The sequence below is a fragment of the Penicillium oxalicum genome, chromosome I, assembly GCF_001723175.1.
Source record: "Penicillium oxalicum strain HP7-1 chromosome I, whole genome shotgun sequence".
Taxonomy (NCBI): Eukaryota; Fungi; Ascomycota; class Eurotiomycetes; order Eurotiales; family Aspergillaceae; genus Penicillium; species Penicillium oxalicum.
The window spans coordinates 5,128,694-5,156,600 of record NC_064650.1 but is presented as its reverse complement, the minus strand read 5'-3'; the positions used below and the strand labels follow the sequence as shown (position 1 = coordinate 5,156,600).

The window sequence follows — 27,907 nt, the reverse complement described above, 5'->3', positions numbered from 1 at the left end:
AACCCAGGCTATCCGGCCATCCCGTGGTTCCCTGCCCGTCACGGGATCCCCTGTCGCCATTTCTCCGGGGTTTTCTGTGTTCTCGGAAAATTGATCGTAACAATTTCACACACCAGGGGGGTCCAGAGCTATCGCGGCTCAGATTAATCAATTTTCACTCTTGTGAAGCTTGATGATCGCGTGAGAGAAAACGTTACTCTGCATTCTCCCCAGAGGTGCCGGTCGAGGTGGGAGATACGGTGGCAAACGATCACCAGCTCCGGGTGTGAGGTTTCTCAATGAAAACGAAGTCCTGAACACTCGACTTAAACTGGCTTCATATTTGTACCTAGTGAAGAAGGCCCGATAGCCAGGAGTGTTTACGAGGTTTCAGACTCAGTCAAGCTTAATCGGAATGAGGCTTCATGTATTGTCATGTAAAGCGCTTCCTCAAACGATGTTTCGGCTTTCCAGCAGAGCTTGATCCACGGCACTACAGTACTCCACTCGGCAATGTCCGCCCAGCTCGATCCGTGGTAAGTCCCTTACCTTGTTCATTGGAAAAGGGATACCATGGGCCACGATCCGGGTAGATTGAGCATCTCGATATGCAGCGAGTCGCAGAGACTGTTTGACGATAATGTGATGTGTAGAGTTCATCCGGAGATTCGGTATCGATCAAAATGGGTCATGTGATTTATTGGATACCTCACACCTCATAGCCGAGGGTATTTTGCTTTATACTCTCTGTACATGAAATGGGTACATACAGGACTTACAGTAGGTATTCAATGGTCCGTCTACGGTGGAATCTATACGGTTGGAGTCAGTACAACATGGTGTTTTTTTTGGGTTCGAGTGTGTTCAACAATAGACGAAAGTTCGATCGACCTTGGATTTGAAGAAGGCCATGTCATGAATGATTTTGATACGAGATGCGTAGCTTCTGTTGTCGAGCGAGGTAGAAGCATACAAAGACTATCCCATATGGATCTGTGCTAATGTATCATGCATGGCATATCCTAGGAAGCTCGACTGGGCCTGCACTGCGACTGGAGCGTTCAAAGTTTAATGCGAGAGTGAGAGTCTGGGGGCCGTTCGCACCTATTCATAGAACCTACAGCACTTCTTCCATGGATGAAAGAACCATGATGTACATCGGCAGCTGAGTCCAACCCATCGCATAGGCGCATAGGTGCAGACGCCCTGAAGCTTCTCTCGCTACCTTGACTGTATCACGAGTACATGCAGGGGTGTCTACTGTTGGATCTATGTTGGTCCACTGAGGTATGCAATATTTGCATCCGTGCCGTCTTCCAGCTTGACAGCATCTCGATAGAGGTTGCAAAGTGGGTTCATAGCCATCTGGTGACCGTCAGATGGTTATCGACGAAAAGCTGGTTTGCCTCTGGATTACCCTCAATACGGAAACTCGTATCTACCTCGGAGCCCCAGCCCAGAAGAAAAAAAAGAAAATGCCTCTGTGGCGTGGCAACAGATGACGATCGTGTGGATGCTTGGATACCCAAAGTGGCTTTTGTACCCATCAAGACCAAAGAGCCCATACGGTTGACGTATCCTCAAGCCACCAAGAATGCAATCCATTGTTGAAATGGGAAAAAGATCAGATCGATCATGCACCGCTGGCTTGGCATTGAACGAGTTGTTGCATAGGTCGGCCACCATGTGATTGAGTTGGATGCGATCAAGCCACTAACCGTCTAGTTGAACTTTTCACCCTATTTTTGGCCCGTGGCCCCCGAACCCTCGGTCTAGGTTCGCGTCGGGTTGGGTTGGGTGTTCGCGAAAACATCCGATCTATGGCTCTGTGCTCACAGTGCTGGAAATATTGACACGCAGTGCCATGGTCCAAGTTGGATCGTTTGAGAACATCGAGTCTATCGAGTTGTCGGCTGCCGTTTCCTCGGAACCCATGGGCATGCCGTACTGCATTATTGATATTGATTTTGGAGGCCTATGGGCGCAAAGCGTGAAAAGAACATGGGCACATAGAAGTCTGTGAAGGAACCTGCGTTCAAAGTCCAGATTTGCCCACCAGTCTGCGGTACTGTGAAGACAACATCAGACAAGCGTCCACCCCGATTGGTCGAAAAGTCGAATGATGATCCTTGAGTCCACGCATAGCCGGCCTCGTCTGCGTTAGGCATCTTTTTGATCCTGACATCTCGAAAGAACAATTGATCTAAGACTAGGACAGCTGTAACGCGGCTTGCATTTACACCCAACGATAGACACACGATGCATGAACTCCTGTAGACTTTGTTTGTCGAGCAGAAAATTGCACCGCCCTGCGGGACAGGATACAGTTTCGCACCGGCAATACATACAGTACCTGACCCGTACAGTATCCTCCCGCTTTACCGAAACAGTGCAATACCATGGGTGCTGGGCCAGATCGACCATCCGGTGGTAAAAATACACCACCAGAACCCCAACTTTTCCACTTTGCTGGTTCCACCCCCTTGTCCCTGAAGAGAAGAAACCCACTTGGCTCGACAGGAACATACTAAAACCGAAGGCAAAAGAGACAGAACCCCATACGCTTGTTTCATTGCGCACTGTGCCGCTGTCCAAGCCATTTCCCTCCATTTCCAGACCGATCCTCGAAACCTTCATCTCTCTTTCACTTCTTCATCACCCCTCACCTTCACACTCGCTTTCACTCAGTATCCTGAGTTCGCAACTCGCACTCGCTTTCGTCCTCTTCTGCCAGTTTTGCAACACAACCGGTTCGTCATTCAACCCGACCGTTCTCCCCTAAAAGTCACCATAAAAGTCACGACTCCCCTCCCCTGACTTCGTCAACAACAGTCGATTTAGGGGGCCCAGACTTCCTCATTCTCGCCATTCCTGAGACTGCACCGCCTGCCAGCTTCCCCCAAGTCTCAGGTCTGTTTGTCTCGTCCATTGTTTCTTCTTCTCAACCACTACACTTGTCTTGAGAAGGAACCCTTTGCTTTCAGCAACACCTCTCGTTTTGAGTCTTGTGCCTGGTCTTTTCCCGCGTTGGTCCCCACTTTGACCGCGCCCCGACCGGTGAATCATTGCGCCCAAGGCAACAGGGGCATTTTCCAGATCGATTCGTTTGTCGAGTACAGTCTTGACACTCATTATCGATCCTTTGATATCTTCAAGGAATTTCCAAGGGTCACGCGGGTCGTTCCTGGTTCTTCCGATCCCATCTTTCGTTCTCCTTCGCTCTCTCTCTCTCTCCAGTCTTTCGATCCCCCTTCCTCACAACCTCCCCAACATCAAGATGCTCGTCAACAACATGTGGACTGTCCTCTCGATGTCGAGTCTGCTATTCTCGGCCACTCCGGCCATGGCCACATACATCGACCGTCTAGTTCCCCGCAACAGTATGACCCTCGTGGGCTGTTACAGCAGTAAGGAGGGTCTCTCGGATCAAGTCTCGTACACCTTCCAGAGTTCCGGTTGGTGTTTTGATCGCTGCAATGGCAAGAAAGCCGCCGTGTTCGCCCTCACGTCCGGCACGGATTGTCTGTGTGGTAACGAATTACCTCCCTCATCATCCAAGGTGGACAGCTCCAAGTGTAACACCGCCTGTGCTGGCTGGCCCCAAGACATGTGTATGTTTCATCCCACATCCGATTCGCGCTCCGATATCCATGATTGACCGACTGATCTTGTTCTGATAGGTGGCGGATCGGATTATTACTCTCTCTACACAACGGGACTGGAGAGCGATGTACCTGCGGTCTCGGCCACAACTGCCAGCGGCAGTACTAGTACAAGCGGCAGTGGCAGCAACAGTGGCAACGGCAAAGGCAGCGGGAGCGGCGCCGAAACCAACACAAATCCCGCTCAATCAGCAACTTCGAACCCCAACTCCGGCGGCAACAGTGCACCCTCGGTTGTCACCGATGCCGTTGGCCACACGACCACCTATACCTCGTACGCTGAACAGACGACGACCGACATCTCTGGCGCAATCAAGAGCAGCCACAACACCGCGGCGATCGCAGCCGGTGTTGTAGTTGGTATTGTTGGACTGGCAGCCCTGGCTGGTGCCGCCTTCTTTTTCTACCGCTCCAAGAAACAGAATGCCGAGGGCGGATTCCGTGGTACAGCCGGAGGCTACGGTCGTGATTCACAGCCGCCGTCCATGACAGACTCCCGCTTCGATGGCGATTACATGGCCACGCGCCGCCAGAGCAATGGAAGCATCGACGACGATCACGACTTTTCCCGTCGAATCTTGCAAGTCAGTACTACCCCACGCTTGCATTTTCCCAACGCCTTCCATCCTTTTTTTTTGACTAACCTTCTGCGTGCAGGTTACCAACCCCGATCATCGCTAATTGACCTTTTTGATCATTTCGCGCTAAAGCGATGTCGGTGTCTCTCTCATGCCCCCCCTCCCTAGCTCCACTTGGGAATCGTTCATTTTCATGCCTCGTTGTCCCAACTTCGGGTCTTAATTTAGCGGAGTCATGATGCTTTGGAAAATATTTTCCTTTATCTTTCTTTATTGGCTTGATTTTCCTTCGATGTCTATATTGTGGGTGAATCGTATTCTCATGCCGCATACTACTGGCAGATGAGCGAACATTAGCAGACGCCTGTGCATCGAGGGATTGGAACAAAGTGCTTGTTCTTCATTGCCCGACTGCAGGCTCGCAGCCCGCTGGAACCTGGCTTGTCTGTATTCGGTTCTCCCGTCACTCATTGCCGGGAATTGGTCTGGCTTCCAAGGTCGATCGTTTCTGACACAAATTATGATTATCATTACATATTTTTTTTATCGAATCAGTGTTGACTGATGACGGATTCTGTCTATCGGTTGAAGACTTTTGCGGGTATAATACCACTATGATCTGACCATTCTTCTCCTCTAATTTCCCTTCCCCTTCCGACTAAGTTGTTTCTGGTAAAGAATCTTGATGAAGTCTCTATGTTGTACGAGTGTCCCGACACACCATCACCATTCACGGATGACATCTATTGAGTCCCTATTGAGTCTCTTTGCGGCCGTCGTCTCTAATGGTTTACCCACGGACTAATCCTCGGAGTGGACTTGGCTAATTGGTCTCGGTCATAGCCGCCGAATGAGTATCAGAAGTGTAGTGGGCCAGTGTCGTGCCCGACGTAAGCAGAGCTGTCGCGGATGAGTTTCGAATGGGCGCTTAAAGTCCTTCGCATCTGACGCTCATAAATTGAGTGCCCACTCCTACGTGAGGTCCACAAACCTCTTCCCAATCCATCTACCTCTAGCTGGTTGAAAAATCAACCAAGGAACTCTCAAGCAGTCTATTTCAGAACAATCTTCACCTTCGACGACGCAGGCTCTCCCGTCTCGAGCAATTCTCCTCAATCCCAAACACAAACACGACGTCTCCCACCCTCAAATGCCACAACCTTTCTTCCTCCCAGCAAATCTCGACAAAGTTGTAAGACCAGAATTTTTCACGCAAAATCTCCAATACCCACGTCGTACTCCGCTCCTCCCAATCCGGTACCCGTCATCGCGCTGCTCAATTCTAGTACCACGCAGCTCCTTTAAGATTGAAGTGTAGGAATCGCAGTCGGCAGTTGAGGTATAATCGGGGCCAGACGGCTCTTGACTTGTTGGGGTGGCGTGGGTGTGGGATCTTTGGTGTTGTTGGTTATTTGAGTTGGAGAGGAATTTTTTCTCCGGGGGAATGGTGAGGGTGTGAGAGAACTTGAATGGGGTGATGGAGATGGAGATGTGGATGTGGAATTTAGTAAGTGAGAGTGAAGGAGTCAGTGAGAGAGTGGTGTTGTTGTTGTTGTTGTTGTTATTGTTGTCTGCGTCTGCTGAATCCTTGCTGTGCTTGGAACCTACTATACTATTTGGTCGTTGCGACTAATGATATTTCTCCAGCTAGTCGAGGTTATCCCTCTCGTCTCTGTTACTGCAACTGCTTCTATTGAGAATAGCCCCTGGCGAGTTCTTCTCATCAAAGAACAATTTGAAATTCCTCGCAAAACGCGCGTTGGCGAGACCAATTTGCGTGTCTGATGGCCAGGAGGGTACAAAAGGAAAATCGGAAAACAAAGCACAGCGGCCATATCCGGACACGTCGAGACATTTGGGCCTGAAAGTGCATTTGCGTTTACTCGAACCGAGGAACAAGTAATGTCCCATGCCCATTGAGATGGAGTATCCTTGCCGGCAGTGACAGACGAGCAGACCTCGGAGAAAATGGAAGATAATCGATTCCGTTCGTTCTGTTTCTCCCCAAACCATCCATCTCGAGAAAACAGATGGCTATCTTGATTCTCTGACCAAACCGGACGTTGTCAACCCGTTGGGAATGAGACATCCAGAAATCGATTAGCACGCATGTTCACAATTAGCTACTCCAAATGCAGAGTCGACAACAGATCCGAAAGACCCTTGGCCTCTGTCACCCTCGAGAGAAGAATGGTCGAGTCTTGCGACATTGCGCGTGTTGCGGTAAGGAATGGCCTGGAACGATCGAAGAAAGATCTCTGCCCAAAGAAAGAGGGCAGTTTAGCAACCTTATTTCAACCTCTTCGGTTTGCAAGATCCCCGGCAAGTTTGATCGTTCTTGTTCATTGATGCTATCAAGCTATTTGCCGCCCCTCCAAAGATAATCCAGCCTTGAAGACTGGTTCTCCTTTCCAATCCTGGACACATACCAATCGGTTTCACGAGTCGAGATCAAGTCAGTGGACCTATACATGCAGAAGTGCAAAAATTCTACGTTGATTACTAGAACGGCCTGGAGAGGATGACACGACTGGCAGTCAATCTCTGTACATGACTACTGTAGAAGGGAAACAGGGTCTGGCCAGTAATCCTGGCTTGACCTCAGACTTCACCAGACGCCTCCAACATTGTTGGCCGATCGCGACTCGAGGATGCGGAAGCAATGGACGGCCATTCCCATCGTCAGCTTTCATCATCAACTTACAGCCGACTTTCGATCAGACCCAGCCAAACCGTGGACTTTCTTTCCCCTCAGGACGTCACGTCTTCTTTGCCACAATGTCAAAATCCAGCGCCTCTGATGTCCATTTGGCATCGGGTGCCGTGTCAGATTTGGAGCTTTCGTTGATATCAGATGCATGACATCAGTGCTGGATGAAGCTCATTCTTTAGATCTCACCAAGCCTCCCGACTTGGCCTCGATGTCAAAGAAGCAAGTCTGCCGAGATATCCACCCCAGAAAGCCTCAAAGCCTCTGAGGTCATCACATTCACGGTCCTTAGCTCGAGCCTCCACGACAACAAATGCGGAGAGGGAGTGAAGACTCTTACCAGTTCCCCCCTCATGGCCATTTAGTCGATTTCTGGCTTGGACTATTGACCCATGGTTACGAAACGTGTTCTCAGACCTGATATCATCACAGGGAAAAAAGAAATTAAAAAGATAAAGGATGAAAAAAGTGGAGAACCACCGTCGAAAGACCCGGCCTGATAGCACGGATCGTAAGACGGAACAAAAGTCATCTCCGCACCCATGAACGAGAACCCATGGATCTTCTCAAGCATACTTCTCGTTCCTGAATCTCAAATTTGGAGATTTGCAAAGATATGGCGCGGCATCTGTCGTATGAGCGGGGGGAGGGGAAGGGTGGAGGGCTGGAGAGTCTTACTGTAGTAGAGAGAGAGAGAGAGAGCTAGCTCACCACACATGAGCAAGCATGGTACATTGTGGCGCATCATTATGGTGGGAAACCCCAGTACCAAATCTCGGCCAATTTCCGTCTCTAACTGCTTCTACTGGAGTGTATAGCCCGGGAAAAGAAAGATTCACTGGCCATTTCCGAAGAGTGAGAGGCCAACTGGTCCGAATCTAGAAAGGCGTGGCGGACATGGGGTGTCATCTCTTAGATTGACGGAAAACGACCACCGCGATCAAGCCCATTGTGGACCTTTTCCAACAAAAAAAGAGAAAAAGAAACAACCCAAGAGGAAAAAGAGATACAAAACAAAAACAAAAAAAATATAGAGATAGAATGACAGAAATGAAATCAACGGGAAAATCAATGTCCATAAGCAACTACACCGTGTGAAGCTAACAATATCCGATTGAATCTTTCTGTAAGCCCTCACCTTCATGATGTCGGTTAATTAATTGGTTTACTACTAGTCAGTACTCTAAAGTACTCTATAGTAAGCAGTAGTCTCTTCACCTTACTAGAGCAGCCCACTTCAAATTACTACTCTGTTTTTGTTGCCACCACGAACGGTCCACGACCACTCCCAGCAGCCCTGTGATGATCCCAACTTAAGCCGAGATGGGAAATCTCTAACTATTTTCCGTAGAAAATCTTTTATTTTCATAAGCGAGTGGCTGGACGTCTCACGCCCTTTCTGCAGACGGGACGAGGCCTGAGATTAGCAGCAGCAGCAGCACGGACGAAGCTGCGAAGATTTGTGGACGAGGGACCAATCATCTCCATGTTGGTATCCAACAGCGCCTCAGAGTCGGAGTGTTTGATGAGCCAAACTCCCGTGCAGGATAGATGATGTCATTCGTCTTTTTTTTTCCTTCCCTCCTTTCCAATTGTTTTTGACTGAAAGCTCTAGTACCGGTCGGGTTCAAGAATTGCACTCTTCACTGGACCTTGTCCGTTAGAGAGGAAGAGAGAGAGAGAGAGAGAGAGAGAGAGACATATTGCTCGCTCTACTTTCGCTTCATGATTTCAGTGAACAGTAACTGTGGGGCTTCGCCAACGCCAACGGTGCTGCTGCAGGCCCACAGCAGCACCGCCCTCGAGTCCGACCGCGTTGGTCGTCACATTATTCTCTGAGAATGATGATGATTTATGGGCGGAACGAGATGCTGACTTTTTTTTTTCTCTCTTTTCTTTTCTTTTCTTTTTTCTTACCTCCTCACGATTCTTACATGCTTGTTTGTGGGCGGGCGGTGCTGTAGAAGTCCTGTGAGTTGGTGCAAGATACGCAACGATGACAGCGTGCGCATGTTGGAGATGGTTCCAGTCGCGAACCTAGGGATCTAGATGTTTTTCCAGATGATTGCGGGTCGACAGCAGGTCTCCTACCTCTAATGGTACCTATCTGCACGACCAACACAACCTCAATTCCGGATCGGGTCGAAGGATGCAGTGGCCAACTTTGACTTGAGGAATCAGACCTAATTTACAGCATGATCCATAGACGGCCGGCGGAGAGCTCTTACTCGTAATTGATAACTTGCGCGGTGAAGCATAGTCCACCGAGTGCCTTGAATAGATATGGAGATGGAATATTCTGTCCGGAACCCTCAATAGACGGTCTGGTTTCAAGAGGAGGAAAGAGCTTGTCTTGTTGAGTGGTGATGATCCGTATCAGTTCGAATTTCATACATACAGGCCTGGGAACTATATGTAGGGCAGGTACCTATCACGGATGCTTCCGTTAGTATCTTAGATGTTCTCTTTCGAATAAATCGCTGACATATAGGCAGTAAATACTGAAGGTATCTCACATACTACGGTCCAGATTCATCCAACGGCCATGAATACATTCTGTTCACAATTTTAAATGGGATATACCAAGTCGAGTAGTACTCGCATCCCTCGATCCCCCGTACGCACCGCGCACCGAAAAAAAAAACCTCTCAATCAGCACGGAGAAGAAGAAAAAAGATAATTAAGGGTTCCCATCCCAATCGGGAAAAATGAGCCGCTAAGTTGAAGCAGATAGACTCGTGAAGATTCAACTCCTATATGCTAAATTTACAGCCCCCCCCTTCCCTGTATGCCCGATGAATAGGGGGGCACTCGCGCACTACTCGTTATATCATCCTCATCTACAATCGCATCCTCGTAGTCAGGTCCCATATCCCAAGTTCCCGTCGTCATTTGCCCCCGGGGCACACACGGACTAAATCTACACCTCGGATGAGAGCGCTGATGAATATACTCTTGGCCCTCCGTTAAACATGAGCCGAAAATCCGTCGAGAGGGGCAATCTGGAACCTCACCAAGCAACAGTTGAGGCCCGAGCCGAGCTGACATTGACCTGAGTTGAATTTGACGCTTTGGTTCCGAATTCTCGCGATGACTTGGGATAATCTGTGGCATTTTATGACGATCAAACGAGTGTCTAGGACATCGGGCCATGAAACTACTTGGACCGTTGACGTATGATATTTGCTTTCTCTATCAAAGGTCAAAAACACTTGATACGAATCGATCCCGTTTGACTCGTGCTGCTACACTTCCGCGGCCTTGACCTTGATCCCGCATTCCACCAATGAAATGCAGTCGCATGCGTACATGGGCCATGGGCATCTAGCGTCACGCCGGGCAATAAATCGAGCGATTTGGGGGGAATTCAGGGTAGACCTGTACGAGGGAGACTGAAGAGATTCGTACAACCAGAAAGGAAAACTTTAAAAAAAAAACAAATTAGAAAAAAGAAAAGCAACCACCCCCCCCCCCCCCCCGGCGACCGGCACAGCCAAAGACTCAAAAGTAGCTTCTCAAATGTCAGAGGTCCACGTGTGAGCAATGTGAAACATCCTGTCAAAGTTGATCGCCAAAAAAAAAAAGAAAAAAAAAAACAACCACTTATCTCATACAACGATTCTTCAATGTTGCTTTGCGGAATTTGCTTTTTCCCTTCCTCCCTCTCCCTTTGAACCCGACACGCTGACACTCTTTCTCTTCCTTTAAAGCTATATCTACTGGCCGATGTGGGCCCTGGAGGCCTGATCAATATGCATGCATTGGCTAGTACCTACAGTAAGATCCACGTACAGGAAGTGGTCAACTCGTCCCCGACTTCAATCTTCTCAGAGCCTGTGTACACTGTGCAGATAACCGCATACCACTGCATTTCCTCTCTCTCTCCTCTAAACCGAATCCAGAAAAAGTGAGCGGCTCATGCCAGCTACTAACGAGATCCCTGGTTCCATCGATTTCGGCTCGCTTCGACGAGTCCGAGTCCATTCGACACCGTTGGAAGTTACAGGAGGCTTACGGACTATTGATAAATTATGACCATCTTATGTCACAGTCTAGGAACTCACGGTCCCTTCATTTGGGGCTGGACCGGGCTCTTGACCGTGTTCATGCAAATTGGCGGGGGAGATGGTTCGGGATCGGCCCCGGCCCCGTGAGGAACTTAGAAAGTCAGAAGGAGATTCCCTGGTGGATGTTGTCAATATGCTTCGATGCGTTGCCAAGCATTGGGAACAAGCTGGTGAGATGCTATATACTGCGTACCCGCGCTTAGCGATGAGGGAGGGGAGGGGGAACCTCGAAGATGTCAGGTCCATGTCCCGTCATGGCCGTCAGAGGGGTGGAATAGAATGTTCAAATGGGGATGGTAGGTGGTAGCTATGTGCTTACTATACAGAACGGAAAAAAAAGACTATCGTCTTGAGCTGAAGACGCGTATGAGATATTGAAGTTTGTAGAATTAATCAGTTCGCGCTATTAAAGTTTCTTTTTGAGGAAGGGGGAAAAAAGAAAGTATCTCAAGATTGACGACACATCTCCCCTGATCATCATCTTTTTTTTTTCTTCGCCAGGTACGCGCATTCTCTAATTCTGTCCAGAGTAAGGTCTGCATGGGCTGGCCTTGATCGGGAATCACGCCACAGCCCTTGTACCTCTTCGGATGAACAAAGTATCTGGCTAGTTCTGTTCGACCGTGGATCTTTTGGGGGGAGGGGGAAATCGTGGACGAGTGGAGGAGGTCTGGGGTGAATGGCAAGATCCGTTGAGTGGCCACCACAGACCAGTAAATCTACCTTCTACATATCATACATACATCCTTTGGCTTTGAATACTGGCAAATGACAAGTAGAGATGGAGACCTTCGGTTTCCGTCCAGACTTGATCACGTTCCCGCGCCACGGTTACATTCATGCACGTACCTCATGTGCGACGACCATCATCCATGCCGAAAGCCACATGGCGGTATGAACCATTGCCTGCAGACTTGAAACGTCAGTAATTTGTCGATTCTTGTCTTTTTTTGCCCCCTCTTCGTTCGTCAAGTCGAAGAGGAGAGGGACAAGAGAGGGGGGCGAGGCAAAGTCCCCTTGCAGTCTTGAAACTGCGTTAGAGTCGCGATCTGCTGTCATGCATGCAGGTCAAGGGTTCACGTGGGATTTCTGTACACCAGCACAACGGGGCGTTCGCCCGAGTGCTTGCTGCTACCGATAAAAAAAAACATGACAGTACCACCCACCTACACGGACCAAACATCACAGGGGACAGGACTCGCTTTCCGGAAGGGTTACATCCGGGCTATGGAACTTGCTACTAACTGCCAAGTCAGCATGTGGACAAAAAGATAAAGCAGGTCTTGGAAGAGAGTCTGATTGAAACAAACAACACAACAACACAAAAAAAAAACAATGAGCCGACCCCTTACATCGCACTGAATGGCTGAGTCCTGGCAACTCGGTGGGCAGCGGATAGTGTCGATCAGTCGGGCACCGCTTCAGATCATGCTGACTGTTGCTTTTTTTTTCCTGCGTCAATGCACGCTCGCGCACAAAGGGCGTACACTCTAAATCGCCACTGCACAATCCTTGCGGGCACGTGGGAACTCGTTTCAGAAGGGTTTGGGAGATCCCCGGGGGATCCAATGGGGCTTGCTTGTGTTTCTCAAGAGCAGTCTCCATCTGGCAGATGAAGAGAATGAGCGGTCAACTTGCTGGAGTGTTGTTGAGATTCTATCATTTACACCGAGATATCTGGCTGGTTCATTTGCATCCAGATGCCTTGGCCAGAGGATCGTTCTGTCTCATTGAATCGAACATTCAGTAGTCAGGGCTGGAGCGATCTCGTGCAGACTCGGCGCCTTTGATGACCCTTCAGCGCCCCTTTCCCATGGAAAGAGCAGTCACGACCTGTAATTTTGCCTATCAGCTGGAGTTGAGTCAGAGGGAAAACGTGACGAGGGTAAGTGAGTATACTGTAGCAAACACGTCACGATTGTTTTCCCATCGGATGGACGGGTAAATCTTATTATGACGCGTGGTTCTGTCCAGCCTTGGTTCAAGACACCAATCACTGGAGCTCATTGCCGAGTTTTTCGATGGCATCTGGGCTTTCTCCCGGTGCTCTGATTCGTGACCTCCCCTGATTGCCACCGACGAATGGTCTTGGACTGTTCTTGTCGGGCACGGTCGGATCTTCGGCACCCAGCGTTGTTGATGATTCGGCACATCCCGCCAGGGGCGGAGTCTGGTCAGCCAGAGACAAGAGACCGTCGAGTCACTTCGCTTCACCTTCTCTTCCCCATCATCACATTGCAACAGAGGAACAATCACAGTCAAGTTACCGAGTGACGTACAGGCCTGGACTGGACGTCTGCCACTTGAAAAGGAGGGGGAGGGGAAAGAAAAAGCGGCATGAACAACGGGGGATGGCCTCGAGGCTTGTATTCTCGACCACTCAGCGTCAGCCATGCCATGTATGGGCGCCATGTGCGAGATTCATGGAATCATAATGATGATCCTTTCCGGATCTCTGGGTCTCCCCATCTCAGAGACCGTGGGTTCATGGTCAGACTGTCTTTCACTCGTCGAACCCATCATATCACAACCACCACTATCATCATCAGATCATAGCTAAGCTCAGCTCTTCAGCTCGAGGATTCACCGTCATTCCATGGATAAAACTTGATCGTACAGCGGACCAATCACTATCAATGGTGATTGACGTATGTGCAGATATGTAGATCACTTACCTTCTTGTGAAGTGGTTGGAACCGTGCAGACGGTCAAATTGAGAAACACCTACCTAGGGAGTGACGCGGCTGGAGCCGGGCTTTTATTTTTCCTTCCAGCCTCGAGAATCATGTGAAAAGAGAGTGTCTTCTCGCTTGGAAATTCTTAAGAGATTTCTCAGCGTCTTTTGCAGTCACCATCAAGCAAACACGATGTGGAGATAAGTGCCAGCGGGAATAATCCCTCAGTCGCATGTACCAATTCAAAGAGTCCGCAAAGCAACCAGCCACAGCAGAGCAATGGCCTAGAAGGCGGGCACAACAAGGCGCAAAGAGTGCTTCATGACTGGCCCACGCACCACTCGCTCACTAGCTCAGTTCTCGAGCTCGACCAGAGAGGCTCACGACAGGCACCTGAATGGGGGAGGGAGGTGGTGTGGAGTGGATACCATACTAGCGTGACTAGCCATTTCAGGAATGTGCCTAAAAAGCGAACTGCTTGGGCTATGGGCGGGGCAGGAAGAAAAAGAGGAACACTTCGGTCGAGTCAGTTAAGAGTCAGTACCTTGCTCTTAGCGTGGAATTGTGTACCATGATCCCCGTGCCTGAGCGGAAAAGGGCCGAATGTTTAGAGCTGATGGAATAACTTTTAAGCGGTCAACTTAGCTCTTATTACTCCCAGAGCGTTCACGTCATAATGGTGGCTAATTCACGGCAACTTCTCTCCCCAACAAGGAGATTTGACATTAATTAACTCTCGCAGTCGAGAAGAAAGATGGAAAAGGATCACCAGAAAGAAAAGATGAAAAAAAATGAGAAAAATAGACAAGCGTGTCGCTCCTTCTTAGGTACAGTCCAGGGCTGGAAACCTAGGCGTCGGCATGAGCCGTGAGGCTAGGTATCTAGTATGTTGGGGATGGTCCAGAATATATAGGCGCGGCCGAGTGATCACCTCGATAGTAGTGAGTTAGGTATGTACCTCCTCACTCCATGAGCGTTGCACCGAGCACCTCGGTAGGTAGTGATCGATATTGTCAAGCGGTCCACATTTCAAGAATACAAAAGCAAAATCTGAATATAGCATCACGCCGAAGATAGATCTTACGTGAAAAGGCTGTCGGTACTACTAGGTACTGGAGCATTGAACAATGCGCTTTCTCACCAAGCGCCGTATGCGACGCTTTTCGGCTGCAGCATGTGGGGGAAATGAGACCGGTTGAATAGAACACCATAGAGATATTTCAAGTAGAACGCCCCATTGACCTGAGCACACCAGGTCGCTGGTGTGCCGAATTCCAACACCGAGAATTGTCCGGACTTGAATCACTGGACTTCGATGCTCGCAGCCACATTCATTTGCATATCACGCGTCGGGTCATTCCGAGGTCAAGCTGGACCCCAAGTGGTCAGCCGGGGACAGTGAGAAGATTAGCGAGTGCAGAGGGTCTGCTTCATCTTACTATTTATTTTTAAGACATGTCTGCATATGGGTGGTTGCTTGACTGGTTTCTTGAAGAACCAATCGAGCTATGAGGTTCTTCATGCCCAGGGATTGTCAAGTCCATACGTTTCATTTGTTTTCGTGCTTGAGAAGCATGTTTTTCAATCTTTTTTTTTCGGGCAGAATACGAGGATCCTCCCTTATTCAGAGTTACTTCCTGAAGTAGTAGCTTTTTTTATCTTTTCCGTCAGTCATCATGCTTCGTGTGCGATGGCGCCAAAAACTCCACAAACGACATTGACAAGTGCCGCAAGAGCACGCGAGATTGTCCATGGGCAGTGGTGGCGCATTCCCAGGGAAGCAAAAAAGAAAAAGAAAAAGAAAACGGTCTGATCCAGTGAGGACAAGTAAAAGATTGGTGTTCCTTACATTGACGATGGCTTCTTCTGCGAGGGGCCGTTTGAGAACGATGGGGCTCATTGCTGGGGAAGACGAATGGCATCAACATAGCACCATCATAGGATACATGAACATGCTCAAATCGGTTGAGGGGGGCGAGGAGGGAGGAATCGATGTCATTTTGAGCCACAGTTACTGATGGAATTAGCATTGATCGTCGAGCAGACGAGTTGGAGATGGCCAATTTGGCCCCCTCCGTCCCTCCTCCTCTTTTCGATCTCCTGCCTCCCCGGCCCGGATCGACAATGCCACTGTTTCAAGTCTGAGGCTCTGAGCTCACGACGGGCGTGCATTGCATCGGACCCTTTGAAGAGATGGCGACATGATACTGTAATCGCGTTTCCCTGCTATGGAGGATGGGCCTCTTCCCCCCATTACTGAATGCTAAATTCCCTTCCCACGCGACCGCGTTAATTTTGGCATCCACCGGCCGCCCCACGCAAAAAGGAAAGGTCCGGCCCACCGGAGCACGAGGCGGTCGAAGCTCACCTACCATACTATTTCCATCGATGATGGTGGGAAAAAAAAAGGGACCTTCCCTTCTGGATCAGTTGATCAACGGTGGCCCATTGAGCAAAAGGTGGGAGACTGCCTCCCCCGCCTCCCTCAATGAGAATGTCCAGGAAGGGTATTTTCAGCATGAGGATAGTCCGAGTCCAGTGCTATCTGGAGAGTAAAACGGAGGGAGTCGAACACATGTTCCTAATAATAAACCGGGTAGATCAAATTGGCACACGTCGCTCTCAGTTTGACACCACACTGACATGGCGATTCAGTTCAGGTCAGGGTTGGAAACCCAGGCTTGACGATGGTCGCACGGGCTGCCAGAGACTGTCCATGTGCAAATTTACTGGGCGAATTCTCTTCCAGAAATTGGGGGAAAAACCACCTCACAAAGCTACTGGAATGTAAGAGATACAAACACCATGCTTGAGGGTGGACCTGAGTCTGAGGCCATTGATTCACATGAATAAGAGGATGCAGAATCACAAGCACCAGAGAAAGGGAACCGGCAAACCACACCGGTCAAAAGCCCGGTATGCGCGAGATTCGTAAAATCAGCTGCGTGACGTTGGAGCCGGCGGCCACTGACGGCGGTCACCTTTGTTCCGTTTACGGTGGGGCTCGGCCATTTAGTCCACTGTACTCGACCTTCGATCGTGCTCACCGCTCAAAGAGGAAAGGAGAGAAGGTGATTTGTGAGAATTCGCTGCTGGTGCTGGTGACGAAAAGACGAGGCCAGCTGGCGACAGTACCACTACGAGTACTTACTACTACTCACCACTGACTCTTGAAGGTCTGGATACCTGACAGGTCCCTTTGCCACGTGAATGCGGAACCATTCCTCGATCTCACGGAACGGGACTGGCGGGATATTTCGAAAAAAAAAAAATTCAAAGTGAATGGGCAAGACGAGCCTCGTGGTGAGAACAGCGCAACTTACTACTCAAAAGGGGAATGGTCATGGTAGCAATTGAAGTGTCTAGAGCCCGCCACGATCTTCACGGAAAGTTTTGTATGGAGGAACACTTTGTCCACAGTACGGTAGTGTGGATACGGATCCTTGTTATCGAGCGATAGAAACCACGATAATAATAACAAAGTCATTCATGCAGCAGCCAAACAGTTGACCTCCGACTAATTGGCCCACTAATGCATGATTTCCTCGCTAACTTCCAGGACTGCCCCAAAGCGGGTGGTAGTGCCATGCAGGCGAGACTAGAAAGCTGGTTAACTGTCCCTAATTTCCCAATGGGGCTAGGGGTAGGAAGCTGGGCATGCTCATGCGGGAATTTAGCAAATTTAGACTTGGGATCGGAGCGGAGCGGAGCCTCCCCGTCAGTCCGTGCGCGCCATCGGACGTGTTACGTCTCAAAAGGTGTGGGTGGATTGGCAGCAATGCTGGTGTATTGCTCCTGTTTGAGTGGACTCCGGGACAATACTGTACTAATCCATCACGTTCCAGTCCGGTCCAAGAGCAGATGTGTGGTCTGACCCCTTATTTCATTCCTTCCTTAGAGAGGGCGCCACGATTCGGTGGTGAAATGACGTCGAATCACCGTGGAGAGCCCTCTCCATCGAAGGAAAAAAAAGGTTGACTCGGGAGTCCTGAATGGAAGAACCAAGTCTCGGTTATGCATGCTGGCAGATGCTTGTCAAAATCTGAAACGCGCGATCCCCCCCACATACGCCTTCTGGGGCCACGATGATGGGAGTCTGGTTGCTATTAATGGCATTCGAGAATTCGTGAGGATTTCCCGTGACTCTGTTATCGAAATGTCAATGTCATTTGATAGTAGAATCCAAGCAAGGGACATTCAATATGAGATATGAACGTGGCAACTGAAAATTCCTCCTCTGCACTGAGCGCGTATGAGATCTTTTGAGTGTGGACGTTGAGACGTCTGTCTTGCACCCTCTGTCTACGTCTACTCCTGGCATGAAAGCGAAAAACAAGCGCAAAACAAAAAGTCACGTGTCTATAGATCAAGCATCCTTGCTGAAGTCCAGACATGTCCGTTTGACCTCGATTCTACTCCAATAATAGTGTCAAAAATGACAAGATAGCAGACGGGACGGGGGCCGCAGCCGCATCTCGGAGATCAAGCCGAATCCCTCGATTCGTCTGGACTCGACCGAGATAGGGACATATCTCGGCCAACGTGGCGACGTTGAAGTAAAGGAGATACTACCATACCAGATCCGTTGATTTCCCTCGGTCACCGAGGACTGATTGACGATACACGCTATAGTGCTCTTAATATCTCCCGCCCCAATGGATCCCTCATGGATCCCACACTTTTGGGGCCAAAGTGCCGTGTTGTACTTGGAGTGGAGCGCCGTCTCGGTACATCGATACCGTTCATGAATGGCAAGATGTGTGAAGTGCTGCTATTCCTGGAACCTTCCCAGATATCGTTATCCTGCATGTAGATTTTCGCGGCTACGTTTCAGATCCAGCGCCGCACTCCACACGTGGTCACTGGAGAACCACCCCATCTCGCCACCGTTTTCAGCTCACTTGCCAACCCCAAATGAGGAAAATGGCAAATGTGTAAACCCATGAAGATCGCCGATATCATCGGACAGAACGGGCAAATGAGCTTGTGTGGGCTTGGCGGGTCTGTGGAGGCAAGGGGTCTCTACAGACGACATTGCCGACACTACCGACGGGCGGCACTGCTACAATCTCATAGATGCAGCCGTCCCATGTTTGGCATTTCATTTGTTTTTGAAAATGCTCACCCAGTGTCCCTGTGTCACTTGTGTGCTCGGTGAAAAGCTCCTTGTACACGACTGCGTTGGGCAATCGGGCTCAATTGCAGGCTGGAGCTAGGTTAAAATTGTAAGATGGCCAAGAAGCAAAGCAGGTCAGTTCTAGATCAAGACCATGCCAGCGAAAGTCCCAGTAGATGCACGAATGACCTCGGCACCAGGAGATACTCTTTCATCAGTCTCATCGTGCACTTGTCAAGGTTCTCAATTTTCTTTTTTTTTGTTTTCCATTCTTCAGCCCTACCAGAGCCTCTAGGAGGAGTTGAGTTTGTTATTTCGTGGGGCCGTTCTCCGCCCAACCCACATTCTATTTTCATCTCAGCGGGGAGGCTCAAAAGGGCCCCAACCTTTCCAGCAGAGTATGGTGAGGGTCCGTCACACATCCCACCGCATCTGCAAGGCATTGCAGGGGATGATCCGTAAGAAGGCTATTCATGGAGGGTCCTCCTCGCACATCGAAACTGTCGAGTGAGTAGACATGATTGGACGGGACTGCACCCTGTTTGATCGACTGCGGCCCCCCCATCATGCAGTGAGAGATCAGCAATCCTGAAACACGCCGAGTACACGAGGCAAGCGACCGCTTGGTTGATGAGCGACGCACTGAAGTGTCTTTGCACTGACCTTTGACGTTCTTAATTCATCCTCCCGAATTGCCACATAGGTACAAACTCAAAACTGCATGGTCGGGATGTCGGAGTCCCAGCGTCCCCCCAAGGCATTCTCGACAGACCCACCGGGCTGATTCTGGGTTTGCGCGATGGCCCGCTCGAAAAGTCAATCACGGTCGGACTCGAGGACAAATCAGCCTTGTGCTTGATCTGATCAGTACACGGCAGCTGGCTGGTGAACGGCCGCGATCGTGGACACGTCTTTGGTCCGGGGGATGAGGGTCAAGGCCTTGACATCATCTACGGGAGCAGAGCGCCCATCCTGTACATTTGGGTAAACCCGGCAACATGTAACCCTTTTTGACGAGAACCACCCATCACTCAATCGTGGTCACTGGTTTAGAGATTTCTGTATCCACAAAGGGTAAATTGGATTCCTTCCTTACAGACATGAAGAACACTGGCATTCTCCAAACAACACGTGAGCAGGATTGTATGCAGGAGCTCCACGTACAGCCAAGTAAAAATAAAACATGGAATAGCGGGAGACCGGAGTGGGAACAAGGCAATAGTGCTTGTTATCTTTCCTTTGGTTTCTGGTTGCCGTCTGACGCCCTGAGCCTCAGGTACATGACATCAACCCTGTCCATCCCAGACACATGATGACGGTAAAGGTGCCTCGGGCACTCAAGGGTACCGTCATTCTTGTTGCAGTCCACCAGTGTTGAAGGCAACCAGTTGCCGACACCGTGGTATGGTACGTATTCTGCAGGTAATGACGGCATTTTCTGTATCGTGCTCCTCGATCAGACCACTAATGATGGCTCTGGACTCCTGAAGTGCAGTCGCACGGTGCAAGGCTTTGCCCATCAAATGGTTTTGTGTACGAACCTCAGAGTCGCCCGGAATCCCTGGTCCTGGCCTCGTCTTACTGTGTAAGTGCGTAGAGGAAGACAGCACCACATGGCCGTAGCCCTGGTTCTCAGTGGCCAATGGTAGGCTGGGTCGTCGTGTTAGTTCTCACGATCAAGGCTTAGCGTGAAATCCTGCGATTGCCTGTCTTGGGAGGTACAGTACATGTCTGGTAACCTTGTGAGAGCCCCCCCTCAAATCATGAGATGTGCAGGCGGACTATACCTAATCGAGCATGTAGCTGTGGACGATGCCGGCTGGTTTATGAACATGCGGCTCCACCGCGCAGTAGCATCGTGGGGCAGACCCGTTGTGTCCCATGGGCCGTGATTTTCATGAATCATGGGAGTCGCGGGGAGTTCACCGATGAGGTAGGGCAGACTACGAGTAGATGGTCTTGGGCTAACGAAATGAGGATATTGCAACAATTGAAGATTAATGGCAAATTGAATGATGTTCTCTTGTCTTTTTCTTGCTTCGAAAAAATTCGGGAGAGGATCATCACTGTACGCAATGGTCGGGACATGACTATATCATCGGACACTGGATGCGTCGGGCATCGGGTTTTAGAGACCAGGGTCGACGGGTCCATCGTTGATTGACTCAGGCGGTACCTCCCGCACGACGTGAATTCCAGCCTAGGGGGAGGTGACCGACAGACCCGAAATGAGTAATTTTTTTGTACTGTACGGTACACACTCCGGACCATATTCTTAGCGCATGCCATCTATATGCGCACTGCATGAGGGTACAGACCAGCGACAGGACAGAGAGACCACTCTTCTCCACCACCCTCGATCCACACAGTCTTCTCCAAGCGAGCCTCATCCTCTCCAATTCTCCAATCTTCAATGTTGCGTACCTTCACCCTGAGGAAGGCTTGAGTCATGGAACGTCTTCATGATCAATGTTCTGCGCATGAAGAAAGACCACCTCAATTTTCTCTCCTCCTAGGCTGAGGCCCCCTTCCCCTCCGTCCATTGTTTTCTAATTCCAGAAGTGTCGTTCAGTTCTGCTGTACTGATTTCCAGCACGTCGGTAGCGAACTCTGTCTGGGATTCCGACCACTCACAGTGCGACTGGAACCAACACCAGCACTAAAATACCACTAAATCGTTTAGTGTCCTCTTCACGCAGCCTGGTTCTCCATGAATCCCCTCGCTGATGAGGCGTGAGGGGGTGTTACACTCTGCAACTCTTGGAGGGCTTCCCCCCCCCCATGAGGAGTAGCGTGAAGAGAGTTTTTCTTCTCCTAGTCTCTCCAAGGGATCTGACCTGGTAGACGTCAAGATGGCCAGAACACTATGAGCAGATTGACGAAATGGCTTCCCCCTCGACCTGCCTCGCTGAAGCCCATAGGTCAACTGTGATCGGCAATCTCCAAGCCTCGACCATACGAGTCTGTCGAGGTGGTCATTGGTCAGGTTACGACTATCCTCAGTGACTCCCAGCTCCTCATCGCAGTCTCGTGAGATTACCTCCCCTTGGCCCCCCTCCCTCTCCTCTGCCCACACGATAGTTTTGACGGCGGGTCTTCTCTTGAACCTTGCACTTGTTTCTGCGTGCCGTGCCGGGGATGCTGGAAGTAAGGCCCATTTCCTGCTGCAGCGCTGCTGGCACGCCTCAGCCGCAACGTCGACCACTGACAGTTCTGGGAGCGAACCGTCCGGTCCGCCGTCGTTCTGAAAGGTCCGCTCGCACAGCTAACCCACTCAGGCAATGATGGTCGCAGTGGCTGATTTCCACCCCCCGTCCAACAACGTGGTGATGTGCTGAGTGGTTCGATCGCGACAAGGAGAATGACACTCCTGACTGGAGGCAGTATTTGGAAAACGTCCCAAGAAATAATCAAAATCGAGAAAATCAAAATCAGCCGTGAGGGGAAAAGGAATGGAGACGCAGAAGAATACCACAGGGCAACGGCCGACCATAACGAGTAATGATGATTGTGTACGGCCCCAGTGGACCTGGCCGCTCGCCAATTCAACTCTTTCAGGCGCACCCAGAGCTTCCCAGGCTCTTGATCATTTTCATGTCCACACCAAGGAAAAATGATTCCCTTGTTCCCTCATGTGTCTTTCCCTTTCTCTCATTTTTCCCAATCATTTGACTTTTTTTTTTTTTCTAAAAAAAAAGATTTCATCTCTTCTTTTCATCTTTTCTTTTTAATTTTCTTTTTCCCTGGCTTGGTAATTTTAGGATGTGCCCACGCTTGATCATCCCGAGCGATCACCGCCTCCACGCCCGTGCTGAGTCCCTTCTGATCTAAGGTTAGCAGGATAATTATGGGTATTTTTGGAACTTTGGGGGTAGGGACTTGACCCAAATTACTCGAGAGACTAAGAATGGATCTGCTTGCCAAAAGATACACACCCTAGACTGACGCACGAGGGACTCGCCCACAAACAGCGACCCGGCTCCTCAGAGGTACAGAGTACTGTCTCCCCCACCCAGGTCGATGCTTCAGTGCGTGAGATGCCATCATCTTTAGTCTGATTTGAATGTAATTTCTTTTTTTCTCTTTTTGGTCCTTTGCATTTTTCGACTTTTTTTTTGTTCGGAATTGTTCCTCTCCCTCTCATCGAATTGTCCCCACCCTGGGTTGGAGGCTCTCTTCAACCTTGACCTTCAATCTCGATTTCATTTTATTTCCGCCATTTTCATTTAATTTTAAATCTCAAAATATCATTTTCCCTTCCCCGTCTCTCATCTGCCATCTAATTCTATTTTGTGATTTTGTGATTTTTTTTCCTTTTGAAGCCTCCAATTTAGGAAGGCTAGCCATCCACTCAGATTTCTGTAACAATAGTCCTGCCAGTGCTATCATCGTGCTTCCTCTATATCAATCCACTCTCCTCCGCATTTCTGCATCTTCTTCCACAGTTTCATCTTCACCATCAACCGCCTTCACAGTTCCTTCTCCGACTACTCCCTTCCGCACTCCCTTGGATCAATTGACAGTTTACATATCCCTCAGCATATATACATCCATCACTCTCCCCGCTCGACATCTCATTGACCATCTCGTCCGCTGCAACATCATGACCCACGCATCTCAACAAGCACGAAAGTATACCCACACCAATATCCCTCCATCATACGCGCAAAGCATTGTTGGATTGAGCACTCCAGCTACATCTGTATCGCCATCACCCGAACCGACTTTTGTCTCCTCCCCATCCACCATGGCTGGCCGTCGAAGCAACATGCGCCGCAGCCCGCAGTCGCAACCGGAGATTTCATTACCGATCACCTATACCCCGACTACCCACCGTATTAGCAAGGCAAAGAAAGGAAAGCGCGTACATGCCTGCGAGTACCCCGGATGTAACAAGGTATGCGCTCCAGTTCGGTGGGAAGAGAAACAATTTCGTCGGTCAAGGACGGCTCTGACGTGAAAATGGCAATGTCTAGGTCTTCACTCGCGCAGAGCATCGCAGACGACACGAGGTGAACCACAACCCCGAGGCCTCATTTCGGTGTACGCATCAAGGCTGCAAGAAGGCCTTCCACCGATCAGACCTGCTTACGCGACACATGGAAAGACAGTAAGTTGGGACTCTCCCGCAACCTGCCACCATCTGGCGCGAAGGTTATTTTCTATTTCCAACGGATGGAAAAAAAATCCCACCCCCAAAAACCAAGGCTAATTTTGTGCTTTCTTTTTTTCCCGCGTGGTAGCAAACTCGAGGCCCAATCTGAACAATATCAGTGGACTCCTCAATCGTCAGCCGCTCTGCTCGACGATTCAGCTTCCGTCGCACGCTGCATGTCCATGGACAGTCCCAACATGCTCGCTGCAAGTTCACCTCAGCCGCATACCATGTCCATTGGATCCATCGTGGCACCTGGAATTCATCCCGACCTCGCCAACAGCTGCTCATTAATGTGGAATGGCATCGACTTGCCTCTACAACCTCGTCCAGCGGCGAACCTATTCCAGACCCAACTCCCCGAGTCGGTGGATGACAGCCCATTCTACTCCTCGCCCCCCGAGACCTGCCCTTCTCCACTCTCCGACGTGGCCTTCACCACCATGCCATCTCAGTCGGGTTCCATCTCATCCATCTCCTCCCTGGGCAGCTCCCTCCTTGATCAATACCCCAAGAACATCCTCAATGCCGACGTGACTTCCTCTCCTCTTCAGATGCCTACTCCCCTGCGCTGGGACCACTCCGACGCTGGCATGCCTCCGTCTCACTTGCTCCCCATGTCACTGGATGAGAGTCTGATCCAACCGCCCCCTCAATGCCACTACCCTTCTCCCTCCTGGTCTGGCACCGACTGTCTCTACGATGAGCAGGTGCATTCATTGACTCACTTTCAACCCATCAACTGGAGGCAGTGGAGCATGTGAACGAGGTCGGCCTTGTTCCTGACGATTGCTTGTGTTTTGGGATATTCTTTTCCTTGTCTCGACAATGAGAGCTCTTCACGCATTGTGACGATCCCTACGGGCAATACATTTCACGACTTCAACGACCGTGTTCATTTTGTTTTGTGGATTTTTTGTTTTCCCTTCCTTTTTTTTGGTCCTTCTTCTTTCTTCCCTGCCCGACGGCTGTCCCCGTCTGATGGGTACTCGCTGCATTTTGCATTGCCTAAAAGAGCCGTTTTGGGTTTTTTGATTTTGATTTTTTTCCCTTCGAAAGTGGAACATTGTGAGCCTGGTTCGCCAATTGCTGCCCACAGAGCCAAGACAAAGAACCCAGCACGCAGCGGACGATCCCTTTCCCATTCCCGCTAGGTTTGACTTGGCTTTCTCGCTCTCCTCCCAAGACCTTCCGTCCAACTGTGGTACAACCCCAAATAAAGAGCCTGAGAGGAGAGGAGTCTTCCCGGGGAGAAAAACCTCCCTCCTCCTGGCTGGTTTTCCCAGGTCCCAACTTATCATCGGACGCCCACTTTCCGCACTTCCAGACCTACTCGAGGGCGCGACCGTGGATCGTCCGGTGCGGTGGAGAAGCTCCGCTCTGGGACACTGGCTCCACCATCTCGAGTCAACTGGACAAATACACCAATGTCCCAAAAGATCTCGGGAGAGAGAGAGAGAGAGAGAGAGAGAGAGAGAGAGAAAGACAGAGCTGACCCGCCGGTTAAACAAGCCTGTGGTTCCATTTTTTTTAATGATTTTCCTATGTCTCTTGTTTTGCCTTCACATGCAAATTGGTGCGCGATAGAATTATTCCGAGACGGGTTGCTGATTCATGTTGAGAATGTCCCAAGTCCCGGGGGTGTCCATTTTTCCATTGGAGGCGTTGCCCTCAATTTCCATCATGGGGGTTTTTTTTTTTTTTTTTTTTGGATTTCTTTGCTTTCGATCTCACCTTTGCGGTCTGATTGTTTGATCATTTGTTACTTGTGTTTCCACCAGATTTCACCCTCTTCTCTCGTTTACGTTGTATACCCCAAAGGTTCACTACTGGTGTGTTTGTTGTTGTTTTGTCTTTTCCCTTTTTGCCTTTTTGACCTTCGGATAACCCGACAAATACCCGCCTCTCTGTCGATTCCCCTTTCACCCCTCTTCCTCGGTGTATATACCTATCTCCCTCTGGATGACTCAATCGATTAAACATTTTATATTACATGATATCCATGCTCATTCTTATGACCTCTAGTATTATTTTTTATTTTTTTAAATTTATGTTGGCAACCGACGTAGATGTGGTTCATAGATTCCTTTCTTCCCCAAGGTCCTCCCTCGTCATTGAACCCTCATCGCATCGGGAACTGAAGTACATCACCTCATCGCCCATCGACTGCCAATTCAAACTTTACCACCCCAAAACTCAAGATACAATCTCCTGATTCATCAAGGGCTCCTCTCTCTCCCCCCCTCCAAGCGACCCCCGTCGGAGGCTCCCCGGAAGCGCCGACCCACAGAGCCGCATAGCGTTAATCCAGTTCCACTCCTCTCCACCTCGACGAAATTGCCCACAACCACGGTAGAAAGGACGGGGGGAGGAGAATTCAACATCCGGGACACTCTAGTGGTCAGAGTGGATGTTGCCCACGGGCCATTCAAGAAGTTCCAACCGTTGGACCATTTGGAGGAATCTGAGCAAGTTGTATTCAATTAGATTAGATCACTCCCGATAGGGACGGGTAAACCTAGAATTTCTTCCCCAAAAAGGGCCATTCTAGCCCTTTTGGATTGGGACGTGATGGGGGGGGGTTGCTTTTCACTTGGTGTGTATTTTCGGCCATTGTTCGGCCGGTTTAGGTGTATGACTATGTGGTGGGATCATGTTGGATGCGCTTCTTGGCCTAGTTGGTGTGAGGGGGTTTTTCTTTTTCTTTGGGGGGCTTTTTTTTACAAGAAAAGGACAGGGGGGACGGGGAGGGTGGTTTTTAGTGTTATGGTTTTTGATTGATAAGAGAGGGTTAGGTCTGATGCATGCAGTAGATGCATACAGGACGACTGATCGTCTACTCGAGGTTCATAGGACTAGCCTTATGGTTAGGCGCCGTTGGGAAGTGAAGGGACTGTCGTCTTGACTATTGAGGAAATTGTGGTTGATAGTGAAGTATGGCTTCATGACCTTTGCCGGATGTACAAGGATTCTGGTAGCCATAGATAGTACGTCTACCGTCTACTTGGCAAGTCGAAATACTTTGGGATTCCAACTCGGGCCCGGCAGATCGTCTTCTGCCACGGTCGGTCACCCGGGCGGAGACGCCACCACGTGAGAGCCCAGTCACCGAATGGGCTCACGGTGGGACAAAGATCCACGGCGATAGACTCTTGCACGAGGACCGTCCTGTCCCTGCTGCGTTCGAACGAAAATGTCTACAATCAGCAATCATCTGCAGCGACAGTCTTTAAGCACGTCAGCTCATCCCTCACATACGGCTCTCAAACTCTACATATGGTGTCTGGCTTATTCGTCTCCCTTTCTTCCCGCTCTGCCAGTTGATGCTCTGATTCCAGGGTGCCGCCTGCGCTTGCTTCCCACCGTGACCTCCCCTCTGAGTGGATGAACTCGATTGTAGCGTAACTATCGAGCTCAGGCTCCGTTCGATCGATGCGGCTCTGACAAGGAAGCTCGGCCGTTCTCGCTCGATTCCCACCCGCTGGACAAGTCTTGGACTCCGGGCTATTCAAACTAGCGTTGCATTGCAAACCCGGGAGCGTGGATGAAACATCAAGAGGGTAACGTGCCCAGTTCCCGCCGTGTCTTCTGTCTTCTGCCTTGGGAGTCGTCCGATTTCTTGTCTCCTTCTCTATTCGTCTAAGCTGATTTTAAAGTCGGGTTCTTGTGGCACACTCCCGGATGAGCAGATGGCCAGCTTTCGAAAGCTTGGAATTTCTGGATGATTGTCTCTGATCTTCTCACCAGAGGGTCTGGCGTCCTGGTGGACCGGCCAATCAATGCATCATTTTAGATGAGTTGACGCCTCCCTTCCCCATCAACGCCCGAAACTCTTCTTCACCCCCGAGACTGTCGAGTTACCGGGTGCATAAGCGCTACCCACTCACGACTAGCACACGAGGTCTGGGAGCGCACCGCCCTCCCACTAGTACTTTGAATCTGGCGCTCCGTCTTGTTCAACCCCT

General features: G+C 50.0%; 10 protein-coding genes across 10 annotated transcripts; 5 read left to right on the top strand and 5 right to left on the bottom strand.

Annotated features, from left to right (window-relative positions):
• Positions 1-2,378: 2,378 nt before the first annotated feature.
• POX_a01699 (uncharacterized protein) lies at positions 2,379-2,510 on the top strand (the record flags this gene model as incomplete). Its single annotated transcript, XM_050110624.1, has 1 exon — positions 2,379-2,510. One exon carries the CDS (start codon positions 2,379-2,381, stop codon positions 2,508-2,510), a length of 132 nt encoding a protein of 43 aa, XP_049974392.1.
• A 325-nt stretch (positions 2,511-2,835) lies between these two features.
• On the bottom strand, positions 2,836-3,111 carry POX_a01698 (uncharacterized protein; the record flags this gene model as incomplete). Its single annotated transcript, XM_050110623.1, has 1 exon — positions 2,836-3,111. The coding sequence occupies one exon, from the start codon at positions 3,109-3,111 to the stop codon at positions 2,836-2,838; it is 276 nt and encodes a 91-aa protein (XP_049974391.1).
• Positions 3,112-3,256: 145 nt separating this feature from the next.
• POX_a01697 (uncharacterized protein) lies at positions 3,257-4,322 on the top strand (the record flags this gene model as incomplete). Its single annotated transcript, XM_050110622.1, has 3 exons — positions 3,257-3,590; positions 3,660-4,225; positions 4,299-4,322. 3 exons carry the CDS (start codon positions 3,257-3,259, stop codon positions 4,320-4,322), a joined length of 924 nt encoding a protein of 307 aa, XP_049974390.1.
• Positions 4,323-6,769: 2,447 nt separating this feature from the next.
• On the top strand, positions 6,770-7,081 carry POX_a01696 (uncharacterized protein; the record flags this gene model as incomplete). Its single annotated transcript, XM_050110621.1, has 1 exon — positions 6,770-7,081. One exon carries the CDS (start codon positions 6,770-6,772, stop codon positions 7,079-7,081), a length of 312 nt encoding a protein of 103 aa, XP_049974389.1.
• Positions 7,082-9,153: 2,072 nt separating this feature from the next.
• On the bottom strand, positions 9,154-9,321 carry POX_a01695 (uncharacterized protein; the record flags this gene model as incomplete). Its single annotated transcript, XM_050110620.1, has 1 exon — positions 9,154-9,321. The coding sequence occupies one exon, from the start codon at positions 9,319-9,321 to the stop codon at positions 9,154-9,156; it is 168 nt and encodes a 55-aa protein (XP_049974388.1).
• A 3,668-nt stretch (positions 9,322-12,989) lies between these two features.
• On the bottom strand, positions 12,990-15,571 carry POX_a01694 (uncharacterized protein; the record flags this gene model as incomplete). The annotated part of the gene is made up of 2 exons (XM_050110619.1): positions 12,990-13,166; positions 15,521-15,571. 2 exons carry the CDS (start codon positions 15,569-15,571, stop codon positions 12,990-12,992), a joined length of 228 nt encoding a protein of 75 aa, XP_049974387.1.
• A 4,243-nt stretch (positions 15,572-19,814) lies between these two features.
• On the bottom strand, positions 19,815-19,904 carry POX_a01693 (uncharacterized protein; the record flags this gene model as incomplete). The annotated part of the gene is made up of 1 exon (XM_050110618.1): positions 19,815-19,904. The coding sequence occupies one exon, from the start codon at positions 19,902-19,904 to the stop codon at positions 19,815-19,817; it is 90 nt and encodes a 29-aa protein (XP_049974386.1).
• Positions 19,905-21,670: 1,766 nt separating this feature from the next.
• Positions 21,671-21,793, top strand: POX_a01692 (uncharacterized protein; the record flags this gene model as incomplete). Its single annotated transcript, XM_050110617.1, has 1 exon — positions 21,671-21,793. The coding sequence occupies one exon, from the start codon at positions 21,671-21,673 to the stop codon at positions 21,791-21,793; it is 123 nt and encodes a 40-aa protein (XP_049974385.1).
• A 1,597-nt stretch (positions 21,794-23,390) lies between these two features.
• POX_a01691 (uncharacterized protein) lies at positions 23,391-24,706 on the top strand (the record flags this gene model as incomplete). The annotated part of the gene is made up of 3 exons (XM_050110616.1): positions 23,391-23,684; positions 23,764-23,897; positions 24,031-24,706. The coding sequence occupies 3 exons, from the start codon at positions 23,391-23,393 to the stop codon at positions 24,704-24,706; spliced, it is 1,104 nt and encodes a 367-aa protein (XP_049974384.1).
• A 2,354-nt stretch (positions 24,707-27,060) lies between these two features.
• On the bottom strand, positions 27,061-27,156 carry POX_a01690 (uncharacterized protein; the record flags this gene model as incomplete). Its single annotated transcript, XM_050110615.1, has 1 exon — positions 27,061-27,156. One exon carries the CDS (start codon positions 27,154-27,156, stop codon positions 27,061-27,063), a length of 96 nt encoding a protein of 31 aa, XP_049974383.1.
• Between the last annotated feature and the right edge of the window lie 751 nt (positions 27,157-27,907).